Here is a 27,724-nt window from a genome sequence, read left to right on the forward strand (position 1 = left end):
ATCCGGTGAAAGTGAAACTGTTACAGCAGAAGACATTTTAAAGTGAGAATCGCTGTTGTTATTAAAGTTAAGAAAATACTGTGAGTATCACATTTATTCAGTAGATTCAATCGCCTGTTTTACTTTATTTACATCGCGTTGTTGTGTGTTGTTTTTTGTATTGAACTATTGCTCCTGTGTGACATATCGCTTATTGCTTCCTGAATTCGCTTTGGATAAAATCGTCTGAAAAATTACTAAATGTTATTCTTGTAATTAGGAAACGTGTTTATGAACAGTATCCTAATATGTGACTTGCCGATTTTATTGTGAAAATACTAGATATAATGTCTAAGTGAAAGTGAAATTATTCATTCCACAAGTCCAGGGGAGGATGGCCACGAAGCTCTTTAGGTTTCTAAAATGAAGTCATCCAGTACGCAAGGTGGCAGCATTACGCTTTAAACTCTGTATTACTCCAGTAACGTTAACTTAAGAGAGGAAGACCTTTAGTTAAAAATAGAGGTAAACTAAATGTGCGCAAATTAAAATGCCGAATCTTCTGAAAGTTAACATGCTTTTCAAATCGGTCATTATTACAGTGCCTACATTTGCTATGTTATGGTTTCAGAATATAAAGAACACTTAGAAAATAGTAATATAGCCGCCATAAATGGGGAAAACTTCTCATTGGGGACCAAGCCCATAGTATTGGGTTAAGCCCCCAATGTCTCCCACGCCTGGCTCCGCCCCTTCAGTCCATGTTAGAAATGTAAAGCACAATAGGGCAGTTCAACAATAATATGAGACACTTCACTGTTCAAAAGATGAAATGTGCAGCTTAGCTGAGGATGACTGGTTTAAAGAAGTGTCTAACACAGTATTTTTATTGCAGGAACAATGAGTCTCTCCAGAAGGATTAAAAGGTGAGATGAGTAAAAGATTTTAATATAGAAATGTGTCCTTTTTAACTGTGTTTGATTTGTCTGATAGCTGTCAAAGTTTAAACTTAAAACTACTTTGTGAATATTTGCTTCATACAAACTAATTAATTACAAATTAATATTTGTTTGTGTGGGGAGAGGTTTCTTTAGTTTGCTTTATTATTTGTATTATTAAATTCTCTTTAGATAAGCAGGGTTCATATCTCACTATAGCACTGAATTACATTTGAATCTTACTGTATCACTTGAAGAGTGATTTTAAAAGGTTGGACTACAGACAGATTTAGTTTCTTGCTTCAAACAGGGATGCACAAGATTTAGCCAAATTTATGCATAAAATATATATTTCATGTACGCAATATAGTGGTCCTTACAAATATGTTCATTTATAATAGTTTATCTTAGCAGAAATTACTTTTTACTTTATTTTCTGAATATTTTTTATTCATATATCCTATATTTATTCTAATATACTATACACATTTATCACATTACAGATACATTGCATAAACTCATTACATAAATGTTGTTTTAGTTTGACTGGTGGAGAATCTCCTAAACCCAGCTGTGTGTCCATGAAGAGTGAAGCATCAATGGGTGATCCACTTAACTTCAGTTCAGGAGACTCTGATGATCCAGATGTGAGGTGAGAACAGTCTGATGGTTTAGACGAGTAAATCACTTCATCAGTCTTTATTCTCTGATCTGAGTCTGTGCTGTTGATGTTACTGCAGATATTCACTGAACACTTTACTGACAGATACACACATTAATCCAAGTGTTCACTGTATGAAACACATATTTCATTTATTGTTACATTACAGAAACACAACAAATGTCTCATTCAGAGGGAAGCACATGGGGTCTGTTTTCCAGGTGAGTGTGTGTGTGTGTGTCTGTCTGTGTGTGTGTCTGTGTGTGTGTGTGTGTGTCTGTGTGTGTGCGTGTGTCTGTGCGTGTGTCTGTGTGTGTGTGTGTGTGTGTCTGTGTGTGTGTGTGTCTGTGTGTGTGTGTCTGTGTGTGTGCGTGCGTTTGTCTGTGTGTGTGTGTGTTCGTTTGTATGTGCTTGTGTGTGTGTGTGTGACCGTCTGTGTCTGTGTGTGAAGTTGAGAAATAGATGTAAAGCAACTACTGTGTAACAACCGTTTATATAAATATTTATAAGGGATTTTTTTACAGTATTTCCTTTTCAAAAATGTGTCTTTTTTAGCATTTTGCTTTGATTAACAATAATTTATTTTACATTCATTTTATTTACATTCCATATCATTTTTATTCACACAGTTTATTCAGAAATGTAGATGCTCTTCTTCAAATGAAGCTTTAAAATAATTTTCCCCCAAAATATGTTAATAAGACCAAAATCAAAGCTGTATGTTTAAGGGGCGTTTCATGGGATTCTTTTACTGGCAGTCGTACTGCAGCTTTACATAGATTACTGTTATTATTTGTTACGACATCTGCCGGAGTCAGATGCAGGATTCAATAATCTTTTAATCGGACAATCTTAGGAGCAAAAAGTTCTATCCCATAGACGAGCGTAAATTCCAGAGACTAGGTAGCGCTATCACAAACTAGCGGAAAACATCCAAAACAAGAGTACGACCAAGGCAGATAGATTAGTCCAAGACTAGAGGTGTAAATTCCAAACGAGAGTAGTTGCAAGACAAGAAGAGGTATCTAGATAAACACTGTAGACGGGTAGTCTACAGACACGAGGTCAAAAGTAAGACTTTCTAATGATCCGACAGTGAATGGGGAGTATGGCAAGGAATAAGTAGTGAGTGAATCTAACCGAAAGTGGGGGCAGGTGTGCGTGATGAGTGTGAAAGAGCACCAAGTGCGCTAAGGAGAAAGTGGAAAAACACGGGGGCGGGGCAGACACAGACTCTGAGCACACGCTGAGCTGACAGCTCTCCCATGCAATCGACAAAGACTATGACAAACGAACAAAACAAAAGGTTCAGACCCGAGTCCTAACAGTACCCCCCCCCAGTGGCGCCCCCGGGCGTCCTAGGAGGGGGCTCACTTTGACGTCGGAAGAGGTCCACAATCAGAGACCGATCCAAGATGTCCCTAGACGGTACCCAACTCCTCTCCTCTGCGCCATAGCCCTCCCAGTCCACTAAGTACTGGAAGCCTCTGCCGCGTCGTCGAACGTCTAACAATCTCCTAACCCTGTAAATTGGAGAACCATCCACCAAAGTAGGAGGAGGGGGGGAGGCGGCCCGTCTCCGTCGAGATCTGTCTGCAGAACTCTTTCCAAAACCTGGAGGAGAACTGAGGACCCCTATCGGAAACCAAACCGGCAACCCATGGAGTCGGAAGACGTGGTCCACCATCAGTTGTGCAGTCTCCTTGGCGGACGGGAGTTTGGGAAGGGGGATGAAGTGAACCATTCTGGAGAATCGATCCACCACTGTGAGTACCACGGTATTACCATCAGAACAGGGGAGCCCGGTGACAAAATCGAGAGCCACATGAGACCAAGGGCGGGCGGGTATGGGCAAAGGACAAAGCAGACCAGCGGGCGGGCAATTGCGCGTCTTGCATTGGGCGCACGTGGAGCAGGCCAACGCGAACTGTCCGACATCCTTGACTAGGGACGGCCACCAGAAGCGCTGGTGGATGGCTGCCAGAGTTACCCGCTTTCCTGGATGGCAGACCAGTTTGGATGAATGGCCCCTCTGAAGGACCTCCGGTGGCAATGTGACCCTATGGACACTCTGCTGGCACTTGCACCCCTCGGCCAGCCGTGATCACTCGCAGTTCGATGCCCCAAGAAAGAGCTTCGACCACCAGTCCATCCGGGAGGATGGCATTGTTGGTGGAATCTCTCTACGCAGGCTCGAACACTCGAGACAAGGCATCTTGCTTGATGCTCTCGGACCCCGGCCGGTACGAGGCAAAACGGCCAAAGAAGAGTGCACTGCGGGCCTGCCGCGAGCTCAACCTCTTAGCTGAACGGATATATTCAAGGTTCTTATGATCCGTCCAGACCAAGAAGGGCAGCGCGGCACCCTCCACCCAGTGACGCCACTCACCCAGGGCCAGTCGTACCGCTAACAGCTCTCGATTGCCGATGTCGTAGTTACGTTCAGCAGGGCTAAGGTGGTGAGAGAAGAAGGCACAGGGGTGCACCTTCCCATCACTGGGTGACCGCTGGGAAAAGACCGCGCCTACCCCGACATCAGACGCGTCGACCTCAACAATGAACTGTAGAGCAGTATCTGGAATAGACAGAACATTTGCAGAGACAAAACGGGACTTGAGTATGTCTAAGGCTACCTGAGCGTCTTGGTTCCACCTGAACGGTACCTTGGTGGAGGTCAACGCAGGGAGCGGTCTGGCCACTTGGCCAAAGTTTCTGATGAATCGACGGTAGAAATGAGCGAAACCCAGAAAACGTTGTAACGCTTTGCGAGAGTCGGGGACGGTCCATTCCGCGAAGGCCTTGATCTTAGCGGGATCTGCCTTGATCCCCTTCACAGAGATAATATGGCCAAGGAACGTGACTGACTCGGCGTGGAATTCGCACTTCGCCGCCTTGACAAACAGTTGGTTCTCCAGAAGGCGCTGGAGAACCTGTCTAACGTGCTGGGTGTGCACTAGAGGTCTTCACGGGTCCACTTAGATTCGAAAACCCGAGGTCCGGCCCGAGACCCGAGCGGGTTCGGGTCTAAAAGATTCATGGGAGCTTCGGACACGTGTCGGGTATATTATTAGTGTCTTCGGGTCTCGGGTAATATAAAGTAAAAATTGTTTTGCTTAATTGACCCGAGGAAGACCCGAACTATCCTGTACAATAACAGCGCGTCGCTTGTGTGTGTGCGTGTAGTTACCAACTCTCCTCCAACCCTCAGCCGATCGGTTGAAAGCCATGCAAATCTTCCGAAAGTCGCGGTGATCTGAAATTACATTAAAATTGAAATCCCGCAGTTTCCAACGCTGCAGGGGTTTGCACTCGATGTAGTTACCATCGTATTCAGGAAAAACATACTTCCACCAGGCGACCAGAAGTAGATATTAAAAGACGCGCACATTTCAGTACTACGCGGTTTGGGACACATTTTTGAGACAGAATGTTAGCGCGAGTGGTTGCCATGTCGTCACTTATTTAGATTTGATTCAGCTCAAATTTGCACAACCAATTTAGCCTCAGTTTGCGCAATTTGCCAGAGCAAAACAAGAGGATCAACGTGTTCATTGCCATATCAATTTCATTAATACACGTCGGTTTACATTCGTAAACATAAAAAACATATACGATGGGTCGGACTCGGGTCTAACGTTATCGGGTCTGTCTCGGGTCGGGGCTTTAAAATAAAAACGTTATCGGGTCTGTCTCGGGTTCGGGTAAAAAGTGATTCGGGTCATTTCGGGTCGGGTAAAGATCTTTGGACCCGAGAAGACCTCTAGTGTGCACCTGGAGAGAGGGAGAAAATATCAAAATATCATCCAGATACACAAAGACAAATCTATTGATCATGTCGCCCAGAACGCTATTGATCAGATTCTGGAAGACCGCTGGGGCATTGGTTAGACCAAAAGGAAGAACCCGATACTCAAAGTGTCCCGTGGGTGTATTAAAGGCGGTCTTCCACTCATCCCCCTCCCGAATGCGGACAATACGGTAAGCGGAGGTCTAATTTGGAGAAGACCCGGGGACCCTGCAAAAGTTCAAAGGCAGACGACATGAGAGGTAAGGGAAACGTGTTCTTAACAGTGATGTCGTTCAAGCCTCGATAATCGATACATGGACGCAGGGAGCCGTCTTCTGTACGAAGAAACCCGCACCGCACCTGCCAGAAGAGCTTCTTGAATATACTTTTCCATAGCCTCTCTCTCAGGTTCAGACAGGGAGTAAAGACAGCCCTTGGGCGGAGAAGTGCCCGGGAGGAGGTCTATTGAGCAGTTGTAGGAGCGATGTGGAGGAAGAGAGGTGGCCCGGGACTTACAGAACACGGTCCCCAGATCGTGGTACTCCACCGGAACGCCGGATAGGTCGATGGGTTGAACCTGCGGCACACAAGACAAAGAGACAGGAGACGAGGCAGGACCCAAACAAGACACATGACAATACCGACTCCAGGCTAACACAGAATTCCTTTGCCAATCCATGTGAGGATTGTGCTGTACAAGCCACGGATGTCCCAGAATAATTTAGAGGAGAATCCAAGATGTACAGCACAATCCTCTCACAATGGTTCCCGGAAGAAAAGCCCTCTGGCTTAGACGTAGTTGTTTCTGTTGAGGGGTTTGTCGCAAACGGCATAACTGCATAGGTTCAGGAGTAGAAGAGGCAGTGGGCTCAGGACCTGATGCTGAGGAGGGTTGGGGTTGCCAGACGGGAAAAGGCTGCCGACACTGCTGCCGGTGCCTGAGACGACTCAAGGCGTAGCGTAAGATTGATGAGAGACTCCAGGTCAGCTGGGAGATCTAGGGCCGCCAGCTCGTCGGCTATGGCTGGCTTCAGACCCTCTAAGAAGCGGGCTCGCAGTGCACTGTCGTTCCAATCGCAAGCTGCTGCCAAGGTTCTTAGACGGATGGCGTAGTCTGTTACCGACCCCTCCCTTTGTGTCAATCGAGAGAGTAAGGCAGCCGCCTCATCCCCTCGCACCGAACGATCAAAACGTTTTTCCATCTCCTTGCGAAATCCCTCAAAGGAGGTACAAAAAGGAGCCTTCGCGTTCCAGACCGCCACTCCCCATTCGCTAGGCCTTCCAGAGATTAAAGTAAGAACAAAGACGACCTTGGTTTCCTCCGCGGCGTAGCGGCAAGGTTGGAGCGCAAAGACAAGAGCACACTGAGAGAGGAATGCTTGGCAAGACTTGGGGTCGCTATCATAGACCAGAGGATTGTTGGCGTGAGGCTCAGGTTCGTGGCGATCAGTGCCTCGTCCAGAGAGTCCAGCCTGAAGGTGTTCTAGATGGTTGGATAACTTCGCCATCTGATTACTGAGGGAGGTCACTTCCCGGGCAGTGGCATGCAGCTGCTGTGACTGCTGTCCTAACAGGGCTCCCTGGTGGGTGATGGCAGAGCGTAGGGGTTCAGATTCCGCTGACTCCATGTTGGTCGGATCGTTCTGTTACGACAGAGGCCGGAGTCAGATGCAGGATTCAATAATCTTTTAATCTGACAATCTTAGGAGCAAAAACATGTGACAGCATTCACAGGAGTAAACAGTCAAGGGTAAACAGTCAACGAGAAAGTGGAAAAACACGGGGGTGGGGCAGACACAGACTCGGTGCAGCTGACAGCTCTCCCATGGGATCGACAAAAACAATGACAAACGAACAAAACAAAAGGTTCAGTCCCGAGTCCTGACAATTATTACTGATGATTCTGAAACATGTTTAGATGTCTAGTTTCAAACTGATTCATTGTAGTAAGAAGTCACGATCATATTGATTTTAAATAGATCTCAGTGTGTTATCAATGCTGATGTGTATTTGATGCTTTGAGAATCATTTAAAGGCAAAATATGAATTACAGAAAATATGATTTTGTTTCTGTAGTTTTGATGTGTGTTTATACTAGTGTTTAAATGTATTACAGGTTTCATGAAATTGGGTTCAAGCAAAAGAAAACAAAATCATGTGTGTTTGAACAATGTTTTCAGGAGCTTGAGCACAAACTCATCTCTCTGATGAAGAAAGAGCTGAAGATCTTCAAGAGTCTACTGAGTCCAGATTACCCATCATGCTCTGAGAGAGAAGAGGAGGATGATGAAGATCAGATCAGAGTCAGAGAGATGTTTCTGAAGATCACACTGAACGTCCTGAGGAAGATGAAGCAGACAGACCTCGCTAACAAACTACAGACAAGTAAGAGATTTTATTCCTGTGGATTCTTTTTTTTATTTGTCATTTCATGCATTTAATTTATTTTGTTTTCCTTTACACAACAGAATTGGCCCCTTTATATATGAAGAAACACAAATCCAGACTAAAAGAGAAATTCCAGAGAATGAATGAAGGAATCTCAAGTCAAGGAAGCTCAACACTTGTGAATGAGATCTACACAGAGCTGTACATCACAGAGGGAGGGAGTGAAGACATCAATAATGAACATGAGGTGAGACAGATTGAGACCGCATCCAGAAGATCAGAGACACAAGAAACACAAATCAAATGTAATGACATCTTTAAAGTCTCACCTGAACTAAACAAACCCATCAGAAGTGTGCTGACTAAAGGAGTCGCTGGAATTGGAAAAACAGTCTCTGTGCAGAAGTTCATTCTGGATTGGGCTGAAGAAAAAACAAATCAAGATCTTCACTTCATATTTCCACTTCCTTTCAGAGAACTGAATCTGATCAAACAGACAAATATCAGTCTGATGGATCTTCTTCATCAGTTCTTCACAGATACAACAGCACTGAGATCGACAGACTTTGATGATTATAAAGTTGTGTTTATCTTTGATGGTCTGGATGAGTGTCGTCTTCCTCTAGATTTCTCAAAGAATCCGAGTTTGTTTGATGTCAGAGATGAATCAGCGTCAGTGGATGTGCTGCTGACAAACCTCATCAAGGGGAATCTGCTTCCTTCTGCTCTGATCTGGATCACCTCTCGACCAGCAGCAGCCAATCAGATTCCTCCTGAGTGTGTTGATCTGATCACAGATGTACGAGGATTCAATGACCCTCAGAAGGACGAGTATTTCAGGAAGAGAATCAACGATGAGAGTCTGGCCAACAGAATCATCACACACATGAAATCATCCAGAAGTCTGTACATCATGTGTCACATCCCAGTCTTCTGCTGGATTTCAGCCACTGTTCTCCAGAGAATGTTGAGTGAAGCAGAGAGTCCAGCACAGATCCCCAAGACTCTCACTCACATGTTCACACACTTCCTGATGTTTCAGATCAAACTGAAGAGTCAGAAGTATGATGGGAAATGTGAGGTAGATCTTCAGCAGGCTAGAAAGAGTCTTGAGTCTCTGGGAAAACTGGCTTTTCAACAGCTGGAGAAAGGGAACCTGATCTTCTATGAGGAGGATCTGAGAGAGTGTGACATTGATGTCAGAGAAGCGTCAGTGTACTCAGGAGTTTGTACTCAGATCTTCAGAGAGGAGTTTGGACTGAACCTGGGGAAGGTGTTCAGCTTTGTGCATCTGAGCGTTCAGGAGTTTCTCGCTGCTTTATTCAAGTTTCTGTCATTTCTTCAAACATCAGAAAACTTCAGCGGATTGAGATCAAACATGAGTGATTTACTGAAGAGTGAAGTGGACAAGGCCTTACAGAGTGAGAACGGACACCTGGATCTTTACCTCAGATTTCTTCTGGGTCTCTCGCTGGAGTCCAGTCACACAATCTTACGAGATCTGATGACACAGACAGGAAGACGCTCTGACAGTAAACAGGAAATAGTCGAGTACATTAAGATGAAGATCAGAGAGAATCTCTCTCCAGAGAAATCCATCAATCTGTTTCACTGTCTGAATGAACTCAATGATCATTCTCTAGTGCAGGAAGTACAAACATATGTGAACAGAAGAGATGAGTTTAGTCTTGCTGGAGTCCGTCTCTCTTTTGCTCAGTGGTCGGCTCTGGTGTTTGTGTTACTGAACTCAGAAGAGAAGCTGGATGAGTTTAATCTGAGGAAATATGATCCATCAGATGAAGGTCTTCTGAGGCTTCTGCCAGTGATCAAAGCATCCAGAACAGCTCAGTGAGTCATTTACCTGCAGTTTCACCTGAACATCTAACAATCCACATTACTGTAGTTAATGTCCTACAGAGACACAATAAAACATGATGAAATTGTTCACTGCATCTATAGAGTGAGAGCTGCTCTCTTGTGGCTTTTTCTGATTTTCATTTATTTGTTTTTTATTTATAATCGTCTGTCAGGGTTCAGTTCTTGCAGTGATTCTCTATCAGGTGCAGATGTTGCTTCAGCTCTTGTGCAGATGATTCTCATTGTTCAAACATTATCTCTTGATGTGTTTATATCTTCACTGTTATCTGGTTATTTCTCTTTCAGTCTGAGTCGCTGTAATCTGACAGAGAAAAGTTGTTCATCACTGGCGTCAGTTCTCAGATCAAACTCCTCAAGTCTGACAGAACTGAACCTGAGTCACAATAATCTGAAGGATTCAGGAGTGAAGCTGCTCTCTGATGGACTGAAGAATACAAACTGTAAACTGAAGACATTAAAGTAAGAAAATCCTTAAAGCAATAAAGTTAAACATGTGTATGTATTATGTAAATGGAGTTCTTCATAAGTTTATCAGAATCATCTTTATATGTAAGAGACTCAACAGTGACTGTCAGTCAATGACTCTCTGTTGATTCAGATTCATACAGAATTATCACCAAACTGAGATCATTTTAATAACTAACTTGAATATATTTAACTATTCATGATATTATTGTGATTTACAATCATTTAATTTATTACTTGTATCTTGTAAAAAGGGACATCATTTGATACATTGATGAATAATAATTGAATAATATATTTAATAAAGTATAATTAACTATATTAAATAATTGTGCTATTAATTATTGTCTAAATGTTATTGTCATTATTTTCTTCTCTCTTCAGTCTGTCGTTCTGCAGTATTGGATCTGAAGGTTGTGTTGCTCTGACTTCAGCTCTGAGATCAAACCCCTCACATCTGACACAACTGGATCTGAACTTTAATAATCCAGAAGATTCAGGAGTGAAGCTGCTCTATGATCTACTGAAGGATCCACACTGTAAACTACACAAACTACTGTGAGTTACTGATCAAATTATCATTTTGTTTACTATCGAATACATCTGTACTGATGCCACCTAAATCATTCACTGACTGTAGTGCATGACTGTAGCTTTCGGCCAGGAGAAGATGTCATCAGGTGGCATCCAACTTTCACGGGGTGTTTCGACCCTAAACCACAACACCCTCCAGTTGGCGGGTCAGCAGTGGTGGCCAGTCACTGCCCACCTCCTCCTGGCCCCCAGCTCAACTCCTCCCTCCTACTCCAGAGCCAGCAAGACGCTCTTTCTGCTGCCTCACCCAACCTACGGACAGCTGCCTTCCTCTCCCTTCCTGCTATACCCAAGGCTGTGAGTGTCTTCCACACAGATTGCGCCGGGAAACCCCTACACCCGACCTCAACCGGGAATAGCCAGGTCTGCCACCCTTTGGCCCTGCACTGCTCAACGAGGTCCTGATACTTGGTGGCTTTCCGCTCAAAAGCCTCCTGGCACCCGTCTTCCCACAGGACCTTCAGTTCAATCAAGATTATCTTCCTTGCCTCCTCAGACCATAAGACCACATCCGGCCTAAGCAGTGTTTGCACAACCTGGGGGAAGACTAATTTACTTCCGAGGTCCACCCTCATCTCCCAGGATAGTGCTGCTTGCAAGAGGCTCTTTTTGTTCTTCTTGGGGGCTGCTGGTTTCTCCCCTTCTCTGATGAACTGAATACATGTCGCCTGCCTTGTACTGGTCTGGCGCTTTTTCTGGCTCTCCCGCTCCAAGATGTCAGCCAGTGCACTGAGAACCTTGTCATGGCGCCACCTGTATCTTCCTTGGCTAAGAGCTGTTTTGCATCCTGCCAGTATGTGCGCCATTGTTCCCCTCCCTCCGCATAGCCTACACAATGGGTCCTCTCTCATTCCCCATCTGTGGAGGTTTGTTGGTGATGGAAGGGTGTCGTACACTGACCGGAGCAGGAAAGAGATACGAAAGGGCTCCAGTCTCCAGATCTCGGGCCATGTGATCTTCCGCTTCGGCAGGTTCCACTTTGTCCAGGCACCTTGTACTCCCAGTTCGATGGCCCTAGACCTGCTCCTTTCTTCCTCCAAGTGTCGGACCTCGGCTTGAATCATGTCCCTTCTCTGCCTTGGGTCTGCTTTTCCCCACTGCTGGAAGTGGCTGGATCCGAGTCCTTGCCTCCCTACGCATGGATTCCCGATGATGTCCTTCAGCTTTAATGCGCTTTCGGCTTGCGCCACTGATGTGTCAGCCGCCCATTTGCGTCCTGATCTCGTAGTTACGCCTGCTCTTCTGACTTTTTCATCGGTGGAGTCACGGTACATCATCACAAGCCGGCACTTTGCCACCTTGAACTCCTCCACCACTGATGCTAGGGGTAGCTGTACCTGACCCGACCTGGTGTATAGCCCTATTGACGTGAAGCTTGGTGGGATTCCGAGCCACTTACGGAGGTGTTTGTTCACTCGCCTCTCGACTCCTTCCACTGCTGTCATCGGTACTTCATAGATTGTCAGTAGCCACATGAGTCGTGGTAGCAGGCCGTGCTGGAAGAGCCAGGCCTTAAACTTCCCTGGCAATCCTGACCCCTCGATCTTACTTAGCCACGCATCTGCCTGTTTCACTGTCCTGGAAACGTTGCATCTGTCACTCAGGGATGCATCGTACCACTTCCCTAGGCACTTAATTGGGTTTTCCTCAATTGATGGTATCGTCTCCCCCTGTACTCGCAGCTGGAACTTGCTGGTCACTTTCCCACTTCTAATCACCATACTTCTTGATTTCCTTGGTTTGAACTTCATCCGAGCCCATGTTTCCCCGTCTTCTAGAGCTTTCAGGATCCATCTTGCTTGCACATGGGTTGAAGTTGTTATAGTAAGGTCATCCATAAAACCTGTTTAATTCAAGTGACTGTCGATTATTTTTGCTGTTTCACTTTTGTTCTTGTGTAAATTTGATGTAGTCACTTTACTTGTATTATGTTTTCTCTTGGATCACTTTCCCACTTGTTTTTCTTGTATTATGTTTTATCTTGGTCACTTTCCCACTTCTAATCACCATACTTCTTGATTTCCTTGGTTTGAACTTCATCCGAGCCCATGTTGCCCCGTCTTCTAGAGCTTTCAGGATCCATCTTGCTTGATCATGGGTTGAAGTTGTTATAGTAAGGTCATCCATAAAACCTGTTTAATTCAAGTGACTGTCGATTATTTTTGCTGTTTCACTTTTGTTCTTGTGTAAATTTGATGTAGTCACTTTACTTGTATTATGTTTTCGCTTGGATAAACTCATTCTTCTTCTATTAATCTCATGTGTAAGTCTCTCTGGATAAAAAACATTTCCCCAATTAATAAATGTAATTGTATTATACAGAAGGTTTCTCTACATTTACATGAAGTTAACATGACGTACTGTTCTTGTGTTTCTGGACACACACATCATGTTTTACTGAAGTTCACTTTCACTCATGGAAGTTGTCAAGCTTTCATTGAAATGAGATCAACTTGATTTGATTATGAGTTTCTTACTAAAGCTTTAGCACACTTTTGTTTTGTTATTTCTCTTTCAGTCTGAGTGTCTGTAATCTGACAGAGAAAAGTTGTTCATCACTGGCGTCAGTTCTCAGTTCAAACTCCTCAAGTCTGACAGAACTGAACCTGAGTCACAATAAACTGAAGGATTCAGGAGTGAAGCTGCTCTCTGATGGACTGAAGAATACAAACTGTAAACTGAAGACATTACAGTAAGAAAATCCTTAAAGCAATAAAGTTAAACATGTGTATGTATTATGTAAATGAAGGTCTTCATAAGTTTATCAGAATCATCTTTATATGTAAGAGACTCAACAGTGACTGTCAGTCAATGACTCTCTGTTGATTCAGATTCATACAGAATTATCACCAAACTGAGATCATTTTAATAACTAACTTGATTATATTAAACTATTCATGATATTATTGTTAAATGACAGTGATTTACAATCATTTAATTTATTACTTGTATCTTGTAAAAGGGACATCATTTGATACATTGATGAATAATAATTGAATAATATATTTAATAAAGTATAATTAACTATATTAAATAATTGTGCTATTAATTATTGTCTAAATGTTATTGTCATTATTTCATTTATTTTCTTCTCTCTTCAGTCTGTCTAACTGCAGTATTGGATCTGAAGGTTGTGTTGCTCTGACTTCAGCTCTGAGATCAAACCCCTCACATCTGACACAACTGGATCTGAACTATAATAATCCAGAAGATTCAGGAGTGAAGCTGCTCTCTGATCTACTGAAGGATCCACACTGTCAACTACAGACACTACTGTGAGTTACTGATCAAATTATCATTTTGTTTTAAACTCACTTTTTTTAATAATCTCAAGTGACTGTCGAGTATTTTTGCTGTTTATGTTTTGCTGTTTCACTCTTGTTCTTGTGTAAATTTGATGTAGTTGACAGTGGCGGCGTATCAACAAAACCTCGGTTATGGCAAAAATTTCCTCCGGCCAAACAACAGCGATATTCCAAAGTAACGTCACCATAAATGATACCACATCATATCTAAACAAATCCTTCACAATAATCCAAATAACTGAATGAATGCATGAACATGCACAGAGACTTACAGATAACAAACACAAACCCTCATATCCATTAAAATGTGTTTTTAAAGCTCTAACTCTGCAGCAAAAGTGCGACTCCAACAAATATCTACTAAAGCATCTGTCATTTATACTGTGTGTGACAATCGCTTCAAACCCACAGACAGATGTTTCATAACAACCACAAACGACCACGTTCATCAGGTACGAGTCTAAAATAAACACCAAACTTTAAATGAAATGAACAGCAAACATTATTAAATATAAAACATATCTCTGTCGTGATTAGTGAGGGGAGAACCCAAGTGCAGGCAGACACAGGGATGAAGGGGTTAACAGAAACTTTAATTATAACTAACAAGAACAAAAACACCCACGATGGGGAACACTAACTAAACTTAATACAAAAACAGAAAACAACCACTTCCCACAAGGGGGGCAAAAATAACCAAACAAACTATGTAACTTAGAACTTCAAACAAACAGGGTACAAGACCAAGAACTTTAACTACTACATGAACGTACAAGGCAGGAAACATGTACAGCATACAGGTACAACGAACGAGCACAGGACTATAGACACAAGGAGGCTTTAAAGGGAAACAAACACAGAATAATTGACAAGGGTCAGGTAGGGGTACTGAAACACTCAGGGAAGGTTAACGAGGAAACGAGATGGCGGGAAACACTGACGAGACACGAGAAAGCACATGGCAAGTCAGAATCAAAACAAAGCCAAGTCTTTCTCACACAAAACCTAAGGCTATGCCATGACTCCGCTGCAAGACCAAGAATAAACATGATAGGGTAATCAAGACAGTCTCATCTTGTCACAGTGCAGCTTATTGTTATTAAGCAGCGGCGAGGTTGAAGCTAAATCTGTGAAATCCAGATAATCCAAAAAGATTCACCTGAACATCTAACATACAAGAAATATACAGCAGTCTAATATATGAAGATGATCTTTGATGAGCATCATTATACACACTTTGTTTCACTGTTTTGTCTGAATGCTGTAGGGCAGGGGTCTTACATTCAAGTTCCTAGAGGTCCGGTCTTTATATTTTCTTCCAACAATAATCCAGACAATGTTTTCTGAAAATTAATAAATATTTAATAAATGAAGCCCCCTTGTGTGTGTATATATATGATCTTTCATCAGGCCATTTATTTAATATTTTGATATGCACAGTATGTATCTATGTATTGTAGGTTCTGTTGTGAGGGGAATGTCCTCTTAATAGAAGTCTGATAATTGATATCTGTCAATATAAAACTACTGACAACATTCAAACAACAAATGTAATGTAACTATGTCACGAGTAGAGAAACGACACGCACAACTCTTGCTGGTTTTTACCGCCCGGAGGGGAATTTATTAACCTGTGTGGCCAACGGCCGGTGATAAAACAATAGAGCGCTAGGTGTAGTTCCGGTGCTTCCGGGTTCGCGGGGTGGTGAGCCGTGCTCCACTTCTAGCCCCGTCTCCTCGAAGTCCCGTGCGTCCGTGTACACCTTGTGTCCGTGCAAAACCTCGTGTCCGTGCAATCCCGGTGTCCGTGCAATCCCTCGTGTCCGTGCAATCCCTCGTGTCCGTGCAATCCCTCGTGGGGTAGTGCTGCTGGCTTCGGGGGTACGTGGCCGCTGTTGGTCGTTAGTAGTCCGAACCTGGTCAAAGTCACAGGAGAAAGAATCATTAGACACAGTATTGCCATGGAGTTGTAGCTCCTGGTCTGGGGCCAGTGGTACCTGCCAGTACCCTTTCGTCAAGTCCAGGGTGGTGATGTATCGCGCCTTCCCCAGGCGGTCGAGTAGCTCATCCACTCTGGGCATGGGGTATGCGTTAAAGCTGGAGGCTTTGTTTAGCCGACGAAAGTCATTGCAGAAGCGGAGAGTGCCATCGGGCTTTGGGACCATCACAATGGGGCTCGACCAAGGGCTTCGGGACGGCTCTATCACCCCTAACTCCTTCATTCGGGTGATCTCCTCTTCTATAGCCAGTCTGCGAGCTTCCGGGACCCGGTAGGGACGCTGCCTGACGATGAGACCGGGAGGGGTCTGAATCTCATGCTGGATGATCCTAGTCTGCCCGGGCCTCTCGGAGAAGATGTCGTGGAACTGACTGACCAGGGTACGGAGATCTTGCTTCTGGATGGCCGACAAGAGCTCTCCCATGGAAATCTCTGGCGGCTCCGTTGCTGCGAAAGCGGCCATCTGGGCTGGCGCTGCTATCCACTTCTTTAGCAGGTTCACATGGTATAGCTTCTCCTCTTGTCGGCGTCCCGGTTGACGGACGCGGTAGTTGACCGGCCCCACCTTTTCCACGATGGTATACGGTCCGCTCCAAGATGCCAGGAACTTTGAGGTGGCCGTCCGGAGTAGGAGCAGCACCCGGTCGCCTGGCTGAAACTCCCGAGGTTGGGCGGGCCGGTCATACAGCCTCCGTTGGGCGCGCTGGGCCTCTGCGAGGTGTTCCCGCACGAGAGGCATTACTCGATCGATACGGGTTTTCATCTGCCGTACGTGTTCGATGACGCTGCGGTGTGGGGCTGGTTGTTGCTCCCAAGCTTCCTTGGCCACGTCGAGTAAGCCTCTAGGCTGCCGGCCAAAGAGAAGTTCAAACGGGGTAAATCCCGTGGAGGCTTGGGGCACCTCACGGATCCCGAACAGCACGTACGGCAGCATGAGGTCCCAGTCGCGCCCGTCCTCTGCCACCACCCTTCGTAACATCCGCTTCAGGGTTTGATTGAATCTTTCCACCAGTCCATCCGTCTGCGGGTGGTACACAGATGTGCTAAGTTGCTTTACCTTTAATAGGTGGCAGAGGTCGACCATCAACCGGGACATGAACGGAGTCCCCTGGTCCGTCAGTATCTCCGAGGGGATACCCACCCGGCTGAAAAACAGGTACAACTCCTTCGCGATGGCCTTGGAGGTAGCCTTTCTCAGGGGTATGGCTTCCAGGTACCGGGTGGCGTAATCGACTATGACCAAAATGTGCTCATGTCCCCGGGCCGACTTGGGCAGCGGTCCCACCAGGTCCATCCCCACGCGCTCGAAGGGTACCTCAATGATGGGTAGGGGAATGAGAGGGCTGGGGGGAGGTCGCTTTGGAGACTTCTTCTGACATGTTGGGCAGGCTTGGCAGTGTCTCTTTACCTCTGCCTCCAGACCGGGCCAGTGGAAGCGATCTTTGATGCGTTGAGCCGTATTGGCGGCTCCCAGATGACCCGCCATGGGGTGAGCGTGAGCCAGCTCCAGAATGGTTGCTGTCTTCCCTTTAGGTACCACCAGTAGCTGTTTTTGCTCCCCCCGCCTCTGGGCGACACAGTACAACAGACCATTTTTGATGATGAAGTACGGGAGGGTGTGTGGGCCAGGGAGTCGGACTTCTTCCTCGACTACTCGTACCTGGTCCCAACAATTTCGGAGTCTTTCGTCTTCTCTTTGCTCCCTTCCGAACGATCCTCCTCCGGTTATCTGTTGGAACAGGTCAGAGAAAACGATTAGGGTCCTGGTACTCACCCTCCCGTTCACTCTCCGTAGCCATTAATGCCGGGCGGCGTTCCCTTGTCCTTGGCCGGGGTTGTCGTCGACGGCGGCCTCCCCGATCGGTGGGCCTGATAGATGTGGCCATCAGCTGCTCAAAACCCGGGTAGTCCCGGCTCAGTAATACCGGGACTGGCAGGTCCTCCACAATCCCCACCTCTAGTACCCAGGATCCTTGTCGTGTGGCCACGGTGACTCGGTAGGCAGGGACCTCCCGAGTATCCCCGTGCACACAAGTGATGGGCATCATGGACGACCTCCTTGCCTGGGCCGGCATCATCGCGGGTTGCGCCAGTGTGACCGAGCTCCCCGAATCGGGGTAGCTGTGACCGGCCGGCCGTCAATGTGCACCATCCTCTGCGGTGCTCCGGGTGGGGTCCGCCAGTGCCCAGTGTAGCCGATCATCCAGGTCTTGGTACTTGGTGTGGACGGCTCTGTTGGCATCGGCTCGTCAGTGGGGTTGGGAGTTGCTGGTCTGTTGCCTGGTCGTGAGGTACCCTCCACAGGTCGCCATGGTGGGTTCACCCTCCGGGGTGGCAGCCCCACTCTCTCTCCCGCATCACGGGCGGCAGATGCTTCCGCCAATTCCACCGATTCCACCAAGCTCCGGAAACTTGTGGGTCCGCGCATACCGACAGGGTGGCGAAGACGGCGGGGTAGGGCTCGCAGGAGGCGGTCGACCACCACCTTCTCTGCCACTTGTAAGGCTGTGGGTTCCCCGGCGAGCAGCCACAGATGGGCGATCCGCGATAACTGGGCGGCCTGTGCCCTAACCGGGGCTTGGTCATCATATGTCCACTGAAAAAATTTCTGGGCTGCGGTAATCGGTGACAGTCCTACCTGGGCAAGGATTTCAGCCTTGAGCACCTCATAGCTGTCATTGGACGGGGGAGTGAGGGCGTAATAGGCGAGCTGGGCTTCTCCAGACAGAAACGGCGCCAGAATTCGGGCCCACTCAGGCTTGACCCAGTTTTCCCGAGTAGCGATCACCTCGAAGGTATGCAGGTAAGCCTCTACATCATCCTGTTCCCCCAGCTTTGTCAGGAGGTGGTGTGCATTCGACCGGGGATCTGGCGTAGGAGCCTGCACGGCCAGCACGTCGCTCATCCTCTCGACCGCACGGTCCGTACGGTCCTGTCGTTGTGACAGAGTTTCTGCGAACTGCTGCTGGCGGATGTTGATCTCCGTGAGCCGGCGGACGATCTCATCCATGTCCTCCTGAGCACACGAGAGAGAGAGAGAGAGAAAGAGAGCGATGGCAGAAAAAGAGGTTTGTACGTGTTGTTTCTCGTTGTTATGCCCGCATTTTCCACCAGTTGTCACGAGTAGAGAAACGACACGCACAACTCTTGCTGGTTTTTACCGCCCGGATGGGAATTTATTAACCTGTGTGGCCAACGGCCGGTGATAAAACAATAGAGCGCTAGGTGTAGTTCCGGTGCTTCCGGGTTCACGGTGCGGGGTGGTGAGCCGTGCTCCACTTCTAGCCCCGTCTCCTCGAAGTCCCTTGCGTCCGTGTACACCTTGTGTCCGTGCAAAACCTCGTGTCCGTGCAATCCCTCGTGTCCGTGCAATCCCTCGTGTCCGTGCAATCCCTCGTGTCCGTGCAATCCCTCGTGGGGTAGTGCTGCTGGCTTCGGGGGTACGTGGCCGCTGTTGGTCGTTAGTAGTCCGAACCTGGTCAAAGTCACAGGAGAAAGAATCATTAGACACAGTATTGCCATGGAGTTGTAGCTCCTCGTGCTGTCTGTGAAACCGGCTTTTATGCCGGTTTAGATCATTCCCTGACGGCCGACAGCTGTGCCTCGTTACCTCCCGTGGTTTCCATGGCGACGCTGATTGCGCTAGGGGTGACTCGTCACAAACTATTAAAATGCTCTCATCATAAACACAAAACTAATTTACTTACTAAATAAGCCTTTTCATGCCCTTCAAACCAGAACTATTTCTGTCTTTAAATCATTTCACTATTAGATCCTTGTTCATCACTAAATGTGACGCTGCTTGTGAAAAGCAAAAGTCTTTTTACTGTTTTCTACATAAAATCATCCTACAGAATATTCCGTGAAAATATAACAACAATATATTCAATATTGACAAAATAATGTCATTTTAAAGATTGAAATCTCAGTGAAATTAATATTTGATGGTTGTTATAATAAGTTAGATTTTGAGACTTTAGTTTGGGTTTTCACAGGGTCACAAATGTTTACATGCTGATCAATAATGCTAATGCTCAATATAGATAAAAAGGTTGTGGTTCATAAAATATCACAAATCTGGTGGAAAGGTTGGAGACTTTTATCAAACAGTAAACAGACTGACAGATAGAAATCCTTTAAAGTTGCTGTATTTAGTTTATTGTTGTGAGTCTATTGACCTGCACTACTGTTGTTAACATGAACACGTGTCTGCTGCTCTTCATGCGGCGTGTCTTTGGTGGAGAGAAGCAGCGCACGCGGATCAGAAAGGGTTGACCTCTGACCCCGCTGTCTGCACTTGGGTTCTCTGTCCTTGTTCCCTCAACACGTTCCTGACACCTTGATGCTTCATACGATATCCTGAAACATAGAAATGAGATCAGAAGTGATCATTAAAGATCCATCTGTTAATGCTTTGACTGTTATTCATCTCTGTGACAAGTGCAGCGTTATTCACATCAGAAAGATCCATCATGCAGTCAGAAAACAGTCATAAGTGTCTTACTAACATTGTGACTCACTGTTATCTTGTTATTTCTCTCTCAGTCTGAGTCGCTGTTATCTGACAGAGAAAAGTTGTTCATCACTGGCGTCAGTTCTCAGATCAAACTCCTCAAGTCTGACAGAACTGAACCTGAGTCACAATAAACTGAAGGATTCAGGAGTGAAGCTGCTCTCTGATGGACTGAAGAATACAAACTGTAAACTGAAGACATTAAAGTAAGAAAATCCTTAAAGCAATAAAGTTAAACATGTGTATGTATTATGTTAATGAAGGTCTTCATAAGTTTATCAGGATCATCTTTATATGTAAGAGACTCAACAGTGACTGTCAGTCAATGACTCTCTGTTGATTCAGATTCATACAGAATTATCACCAAACTGAGATCATTTTAATAACTAACTTCAATATATTAAACTATTCATGATATTATTGTTAAATGACAGTGATTTACAATCATTTAATTTATTACTTGTATCTTGTAAAAAGGGACATCATTTGATACATTGATGAATAATAATTGAATAATATATTTAATAAAGTATAATTAACTATATTAAATAATTGTGCTATTAATTATTGTCTAAATGTTATTGTCATTATTTCATTTATTTTCTTCTCTCTTCAGTCTGTCTGGTTGCAGTATTGGATCTGAAGGTTGTGTTGCTCTGACTTCAGCTCTGAGATCAAACCCCTCACATCTGACACAACTGGATCTGAGCAGAAATAATCCAGAAGATTCAGGAGTGAAGCTGCTCTCTGATCTACTGAAGGATCCACACTGTCAACTACAGACACTACTGTGAGTTACTGATCAAATTATCATTTTGTTTTAAACTCACTTTTTTAATAATCACAAGTGACTGTCGAGTATTTTTGCTGTTTATGTTTTGCTGTTTCACTCTTGTTCTTGTGTAAATTTGATGTAGTTGACAGTGGCGGCGTATCAACAAAACCTCGGTTATGGCAAAAATTTCCTCCGGCCAAACAACAGCGATATTCCAAAGTAACGTCACCATAAATGATACCACATCATATCTAAACAAATCATTCACAAGAATCCAAAACACTGAATGAATGCATGAACATGCACAGAGACTTACAGATAACAAACACAAACCCTCATATCCATTAAAATGTGTTTTTAAAGCTCTAACTCTGCAGCAAAAGTGCGACTCCAACAAATATCTACTAAAGCATCTGTCATTTATACTGTGTGTGACAATCACTTCAAACCCACAGACAGATGTTTCATAACAACCACAAACGACCACGTTCATCAGGTCCGAGTCTAAAATAAACACCAAACATTAAATGAAATGAACAGAAAACATTATTAAATATAAAACATGTCTCACCTTGTCACAGTGAAGTTTATTGTTATTAAGCAGCGGCGAGGTTGAAGCTAAATCTGTGACATCCAGATAATCCAAAAAGATGCGCAGATATTTAGTGCAAAGAACTGCGACTGCACAACACTGGCACATGGAGAACAGTTTTAATTATTCACAGTTAACGTGACAAATATTATTCATCTTGCAATATTTATACATCTGACTTGAGCAGATGAGATTGTTATGTGACTGTTAAAATAAAAAATAATTGCCAATTTATTGCCATTTGTCGACATTAAAGACTTCACTACCCCTTACACAGTAGGCTATGTATCTATGTATTGTAGGTTCTGTGGCGAGGGGAATGTCCTCTTAATAGAAGTCTGATAGTTGATATCTGTCAATATAAAACTACTGACAACATTCAAACAACAAATGTAATGTAACTATTAAAATGCTCTCATCATAAACAGAAAACTAATTTACTTACTAAATAAGCCTTTTCATGCCCTTCATACCAGAACTACTTCTGTCTTTAAATCATTTCACTATTAGATCCTTGTTCATTACTAAATGTGACGCTGCTTGTGAAAAGAAAGCAAAAGTCTTTTTACTGTTTTCTACATAAAATCATCCTACAGAATATTCTGTGAAAATATAACAACAACATCTTCAATATTAACTGAATAATGTCATTTTAAAGATTGAAATCTCAGTGAAATTAATATTTGATGCTTGTTATAATAAGTTAGATTTTGAGACTTTAATTTGGGTTTTCACAGGATCACAAATGTTTACATGCTGATCAATAATGCTAATGCTCAATATAGATAAAAAGGTTGTGGTTCATAAAATATCATAAATCTGGTGGAAAGGTTGGAGACTTTTATCAAACAGTAAACAGACAGACAGATACAAATCCTTTAAAGTTGCTGTATTTAGTTTATTGTTGTGAGTCTATTGACCTGCACTACTGTTGTTAACATGAACACGTGTCTGCTGCTCTTCATGCGGTGTGTCTTTGGTGGAGAGAAGCAGCGCACGCGCATCAGAAAGGGTTGACCTCTGACCCCGCTGTCTGCACTTGGGTTCTCTGTCCTTGTTCCCTCAACACGTTCCTGACACCTTGATGCTTCATACGATATCCTGAAACATAGAAATGAGATCAGAAGTGATCATTAAAGATCCATCTGTTAATGCTTTGACTGTTATTCATCTCTGTGGCAAGTGCAGCGTTATTCACATCAGAAAGATCCATCATGCAGTCAGAAAACAGTCATAAGTGTCTTACTGTCACGTGGAGTCAGAGACGTACGGATCCAAATGCAGTTTTTATTAGGAGAATGGTCAAACAGGCAGAGATCAACAACAGCGTATAGTATGTTAGGGAATATCCAAAATCATCAACGGTCACAAGCAGAGGTCGGGGCAGGCAGCAGAGAATCACAGTCGATATCAAAAGTCCAAGGTAATACACAGACGACTAAATATAGGGAACCGCTCGGAAATGTAGACTGGCTAAACAAGACTTTGCAGTGTGTGAATAAGTGAACATGGTATATATAGAGTGAAAGAGGTGACGAGGTGATGAGATACAGATGAATGTAATCAGTGATGATGAGTCCGGGAAGTGAGTTCTGGGAAATGTAGTTTGTGAGTGAGTGATGGTCTGATGTGGAGTGCCCTCTGGTGGTTCTCAATGGCACTCCAGATGGTGATTGTTACACTTACTAACATTGTGACTCACTGTTATCTTGTTATTTCTCTTTCAGTCTGAGTGTCTGTAATCTGAAAGAGAAAAGTTGTTCATCACTGGCGTCAGTTCTCAGATCAAACTCCTCAAGTCTGACAGAACTGAACCTGAGTCTCAATAAACTGAAGGATTCAGGAGTGAAGCTGCTCTCTGATGGACTGAAGAATACAAACTGTAAACTGAAGACATTAAAGTAAGAAAATCCTTAAAGCAATAAAGTTAAACATGTGTATGTATTATGTAAATGAAGGTCTTCATAAGTTTATCAGACTCATCTTTATATGTAAGAGACTCAACAGTGACTGTCAGTCAATGACTCTCTGTTGATTCAGATTCATACAGAATTATCACCAAACTGAGATCATTTTAATAACTAACTTCAATATATTAAACTATTCATGATATTATTGTAAACTGACATCTTAATAACTTTATAACTTTAACTATTAATAACTTTAGATTTTAATAACCAACTTGAATATATTAAACTATTCATGATATTATTGTGATTTACAATCATTTAATTTATTACTTGTATCTTGTAAAAAGGGAAAAAAATTGATACATTTGATGAATAATAAATAATATATCCTTATGATTATTGTCTAAATGTTATTGTCATTATTTCATTTATTTTCTTCTCTCTTCAGTCTGTTTAACTGCAGTATTGGATCTGAAGGTTGTGTTGCTCTGACTTCAGCTCTGAGATCAAACCCCTCACATCTGACTCAACTGGATCTGAGCTGGAATAATCCAGAAGATTCAGGAGTGAAGCTGCTCTCTGATCTACTGAAGGATCCTCACTGTCAACTACAGACACTAATGTGAGTTATTTATTATTTTTAAATCATTTTATTTCTATAAACTGTTACCACACTGTAGGGTTTGCTCAAACTAGTCGACATGAATGCTCTGGCACGACATTTAAAGCTTGATGTCGACTAGTCGCGGGTCATGTGGGCTAATAAATATATTGACGTTGTTCTAAAGTCGTAGGCCGTCACAAACAAACTCGACACATGTTTCTGTTGTTTCATCTATTAGTGCTCATGACACTTTCAGTGGACTTGTTGTAAATGCAAGTGAAGTTTGGTCTGTACACTCGCTTCAGATCTGAAGTAACGTAAAGCTGCTGTAGAGATCCACCTGCTGCTCTTTTACTACCAGCGACCTCACGCTTTAAAATAGTTTTATTTTAGTTGTTGTTGCTCTCGTGCAATAGATGAAAAACTGTTCATTTGTTTTTAGATGCTATATATTAAGAAACTAATAAACGATCACAAATAAACACGAGAGTTTGTAACTCAGCCGTTGTGGGTCACCATTGACTCCCATAGTAGTCTTTTCATTTTTGGGTGAACTGTTCCTTTAAGAATCCAGTCAACAAAATAATCTTTATTAGACACATTTTAGGACTAGTCTTATTCAGTATAAACAAAAAAAGATCTATTTGTTGCGAGACATTTTGAAGTAGATTTATTTACAGTGAACAAGTGACAGAAATGTTTTGTACTCACACTTGTGTTAATGTTGGTGTGGCTGCACTTCTTGTATTGTGTTCTCTCTCTCAGATTAATTTAATATGATTTGTAAGTATAAAGTCATTGTGACATGATGTTGATAATGACTGAGATGAGTGAATATTAATATCATATCTGATGTTTCTCCTCAATGTTTTACAGTATTGAGCATCGACTGTAACAATCACATGAAGAGTGAAAGGATTCCCTTCATTCAGTAAAGATCATCTGAGCCTTTTTCTCTCTGAAGACTGTGACATCACCGCTGACGGCTGTGAAGCGCTAAAAAGTGTCTTATGTATCATTATTTCCATTTGTATAACATTCTGATCTCATATTCTGTATTATCCTGTATCTCTGAGCTCCTAAAGTCTGACGTGTGTCTGGTCACAATACATTATTACATGGTCAATGGACACCTACATTTACTGCTTTAAAGTTCATTTAATAAAGAATGAACTTAAAATAAAATACTTATAATAAAATAATAGTTTTAGGCATCAGACAAATTGATGCTTAAATGATCGTTGACATAAAACAATATAATGACTTTTTCAACATGTGAGGGAGTGTAAGTGATGATGAATATTGATGTGTTTCACACCTGGAGAGATAAACACCAAACACCTATAATGGACATCAAGCTGAAATATTCTGAAGCAACTAGAACAAAGAATGTGATGAAACTTCATATGTTTTATTGGTCATTTCTTTATCAAATGGTTCAGACTATGATCAACATGAGCTCACAGTTACACATCATATGTCTGTCATGTGTTCTGTCTTTAACATGAACTGATTTAATAAGCTCAGAGATTCAGTGATGCAGCAACTTTCCTGAAAGAAAACTGTAAATAATTGTTAACATATAATGTACAAAGTATTGAGCAATAAAGTAAATAAATGTGAATACCAACAATGCACACGCATAACAAAAAACCCTTTATTGGTGGTGTGGAATGATCTATAGCCGAGCACAGTATACAGATCTGAGTGTTTCTGTGATGTATTCACTGAGTTTTAGTCTTTATATTGAGATGTGATTTCAGAAATATATTACAGACAGTGACGGCTGAGAGCGCACTCTGTATATTTTCTTTATTTTATAAATGCACTTTAGTTTTCAATGTTATTGTACACAAATAGAAGTATAAACACTTAACACTTTTAAATGATGTCTTACACATATATGTTTGATCACTAATGACGAGTTGATGACGTGGTTTTGTAAACTGAGAAACAAATCAGGTAATTCTCACAAATTCAATTGAATTCAAATTGCATTGATTTCAGCTGATGGAAACTTATTAGCATGTAATGTATTTTAAGTGTTGGAAGAAACATTGATACAAATATGCTGCCATGCGAAACTTATTGGCCAACTGAATGTAAAAAACCCTGAAGAACATTAAACCTGCTTTTGCTGATATACCGTAAATACAGAAATAAGCGCCGCAAACCCATTTCTTCATCTGTTAGTAAAATCTGTTAAAAATCATAATTCTTATTAATCCTCTTGATATTACAACATACTTTGAGGTAAATGCAACAACATTCAAAACAACTGATAATGAATAAATAGATTTGTGTTGTAGTCTCCAGAAACTGTATTACGCATTTATTATGTACAAATTAAATTATTAAAAACTTTCGAAAAATAATAAAAAGCTTAATGTACTTTAGAGGGATTGAACGATTCACTGCGAGGCCGCTGTTTACTGCAAACTTGTGTTCATGTTCTGACCTCTTATGGCTCCACACATCATGCTTGATTCATGAATTAATTAATTATACTGAATTTCGTCTTATATAAATATTATACTTAATTATAATATACACACTATATTATGTTTATTTGACACAGAAGACTGTTGTAATGGTGTTGAAAAGAAAACATAAACTGAATTGTATTTTTTTTATTGTGAACTAATTTTGTTACTATTGTTTGCTGAGAAATGATCCAAAATGTAATTTTATCGAAATGCTAGTTAATGAAACGAATACATTGTGAATAAGTATTAAACGAGTCAAACAAACAGTAAAAATTAAAAATCTTGATTGTTTGTTTTATTTAAGGATTCACAAAAAGAGTTTATGGCTCACAGGCAATATGTTTCTGATCCGGTCTGACAGTATTAGATTGAAAAGAAGAAATAATATATGAGCTCATCGTCATCATCAGCTGCACATGAGTCTTAAAAAGAAACACATAAGTCATTATTGTACAAAAGTTGATTTCTTGATTTCTAATACTGAGACTTTATAATGTATTGAATCAGATCATTTCATCTGAGAAATCTTACATGTACAAAAACACACACATACTAAACCAATGAATATTGCCTGATAAATACCATGAGGTTCTTATATCTCCTCCTTTATGTGGGACTTCACAAACTCTGCTGCTTCTCCCTGAACCTCGAGCACCTGTTCATGTTTATATGCTCGAAGGCAAACTCCTGAAAATAATAAATAAGACATATAACATAAACAATAAAAAACAAAAAATATTTAAAATGTATATTTATTTTCTTTATTAAATGCTTTTTAATGCTTTACATTGTTTTCATTATTTTCTGACTCATGAATTTGTCTGGCAAGCAAGAAATCTTACAGTCCTGA

The 27,724-nt window shown here is 42.7% G+C and overlaps 1 protein-coding gene across 1 annotated transcript; it reads left to right on the forward strand.

Annotated features, from left to right (window-relative positions):
• Nucleotides 1-26,704, forward strand: LOC306891681 (uncharacterized protein). Its single transcript, XM_079452148.1, has 15 exons — nucleotides 1-80; nucleotides 875-905; nucleotides 1,459-1,569; nucleotides 1,748-1,799; nucleotides 7,546-7,750; nucleotides 7,834-9,601; nucleotides 9,917-10,090; nucleotides 10,481-10,654; nucleotides 13,209-13,382; nucleotides 13,792-13,965; nucleotides 20,540-20,713; nucleotides 21,124-21,297; nucleotides 23,602-23,775; nucleotides 24,233-24,406; nucleotides 25,265-26,704. The coding sequence occupies exons 2-15, from the start codon at nucleotides 880-882 to the stop codon at nucleotides 25,281-25,283; spliced, it is 3,573 nt and encodes a 1,190-aa protein (XP_079308274.1). The 5' UTR covers nucleotides 1-80; nucleotides 875-879; the 3' UTR covers nucleotides 25,284-26,704.
• Nucleotides 26,705-27,724: the final 1,020 nt, after the last annotated feature.

The sequence above is a fragment of the Barbatula barbatula genome (genome assembly GCF_947034865.1).
Source record: "Barbatula barbatula genome assembly, chromosome: 3".
Classification (NCBI taxonomy): Eukaryota; Metazoa; Chordata; class Actinopteri; order Cypriniformes; family Nemacheilidae; genus Barbatula; species Barbatula barbatula.

Bases quoted from the DNA above. Each gene is read 5' to 3' on its own strand.
- LOC306891681 (XM_079452148.1), top strand. From the start codon at position 880: ATGAGTCTCTCCAGAAGGATTAAAAG. The intron at 10,655-13,208 runs GTGAGTTACTGA...TTTCTCTTTCAG, and splicing joins TGTAAACTACACAAACTACT to TCTGAGTGTCTGTAATCTGA. The intron at 13,383-13,791 runs GTAAGAAAATCC...TTCTCTCTTCAG, and splicing joins TGTAAACTGAAGACATTACA to TCTGTCTAACTGCAGTATTG.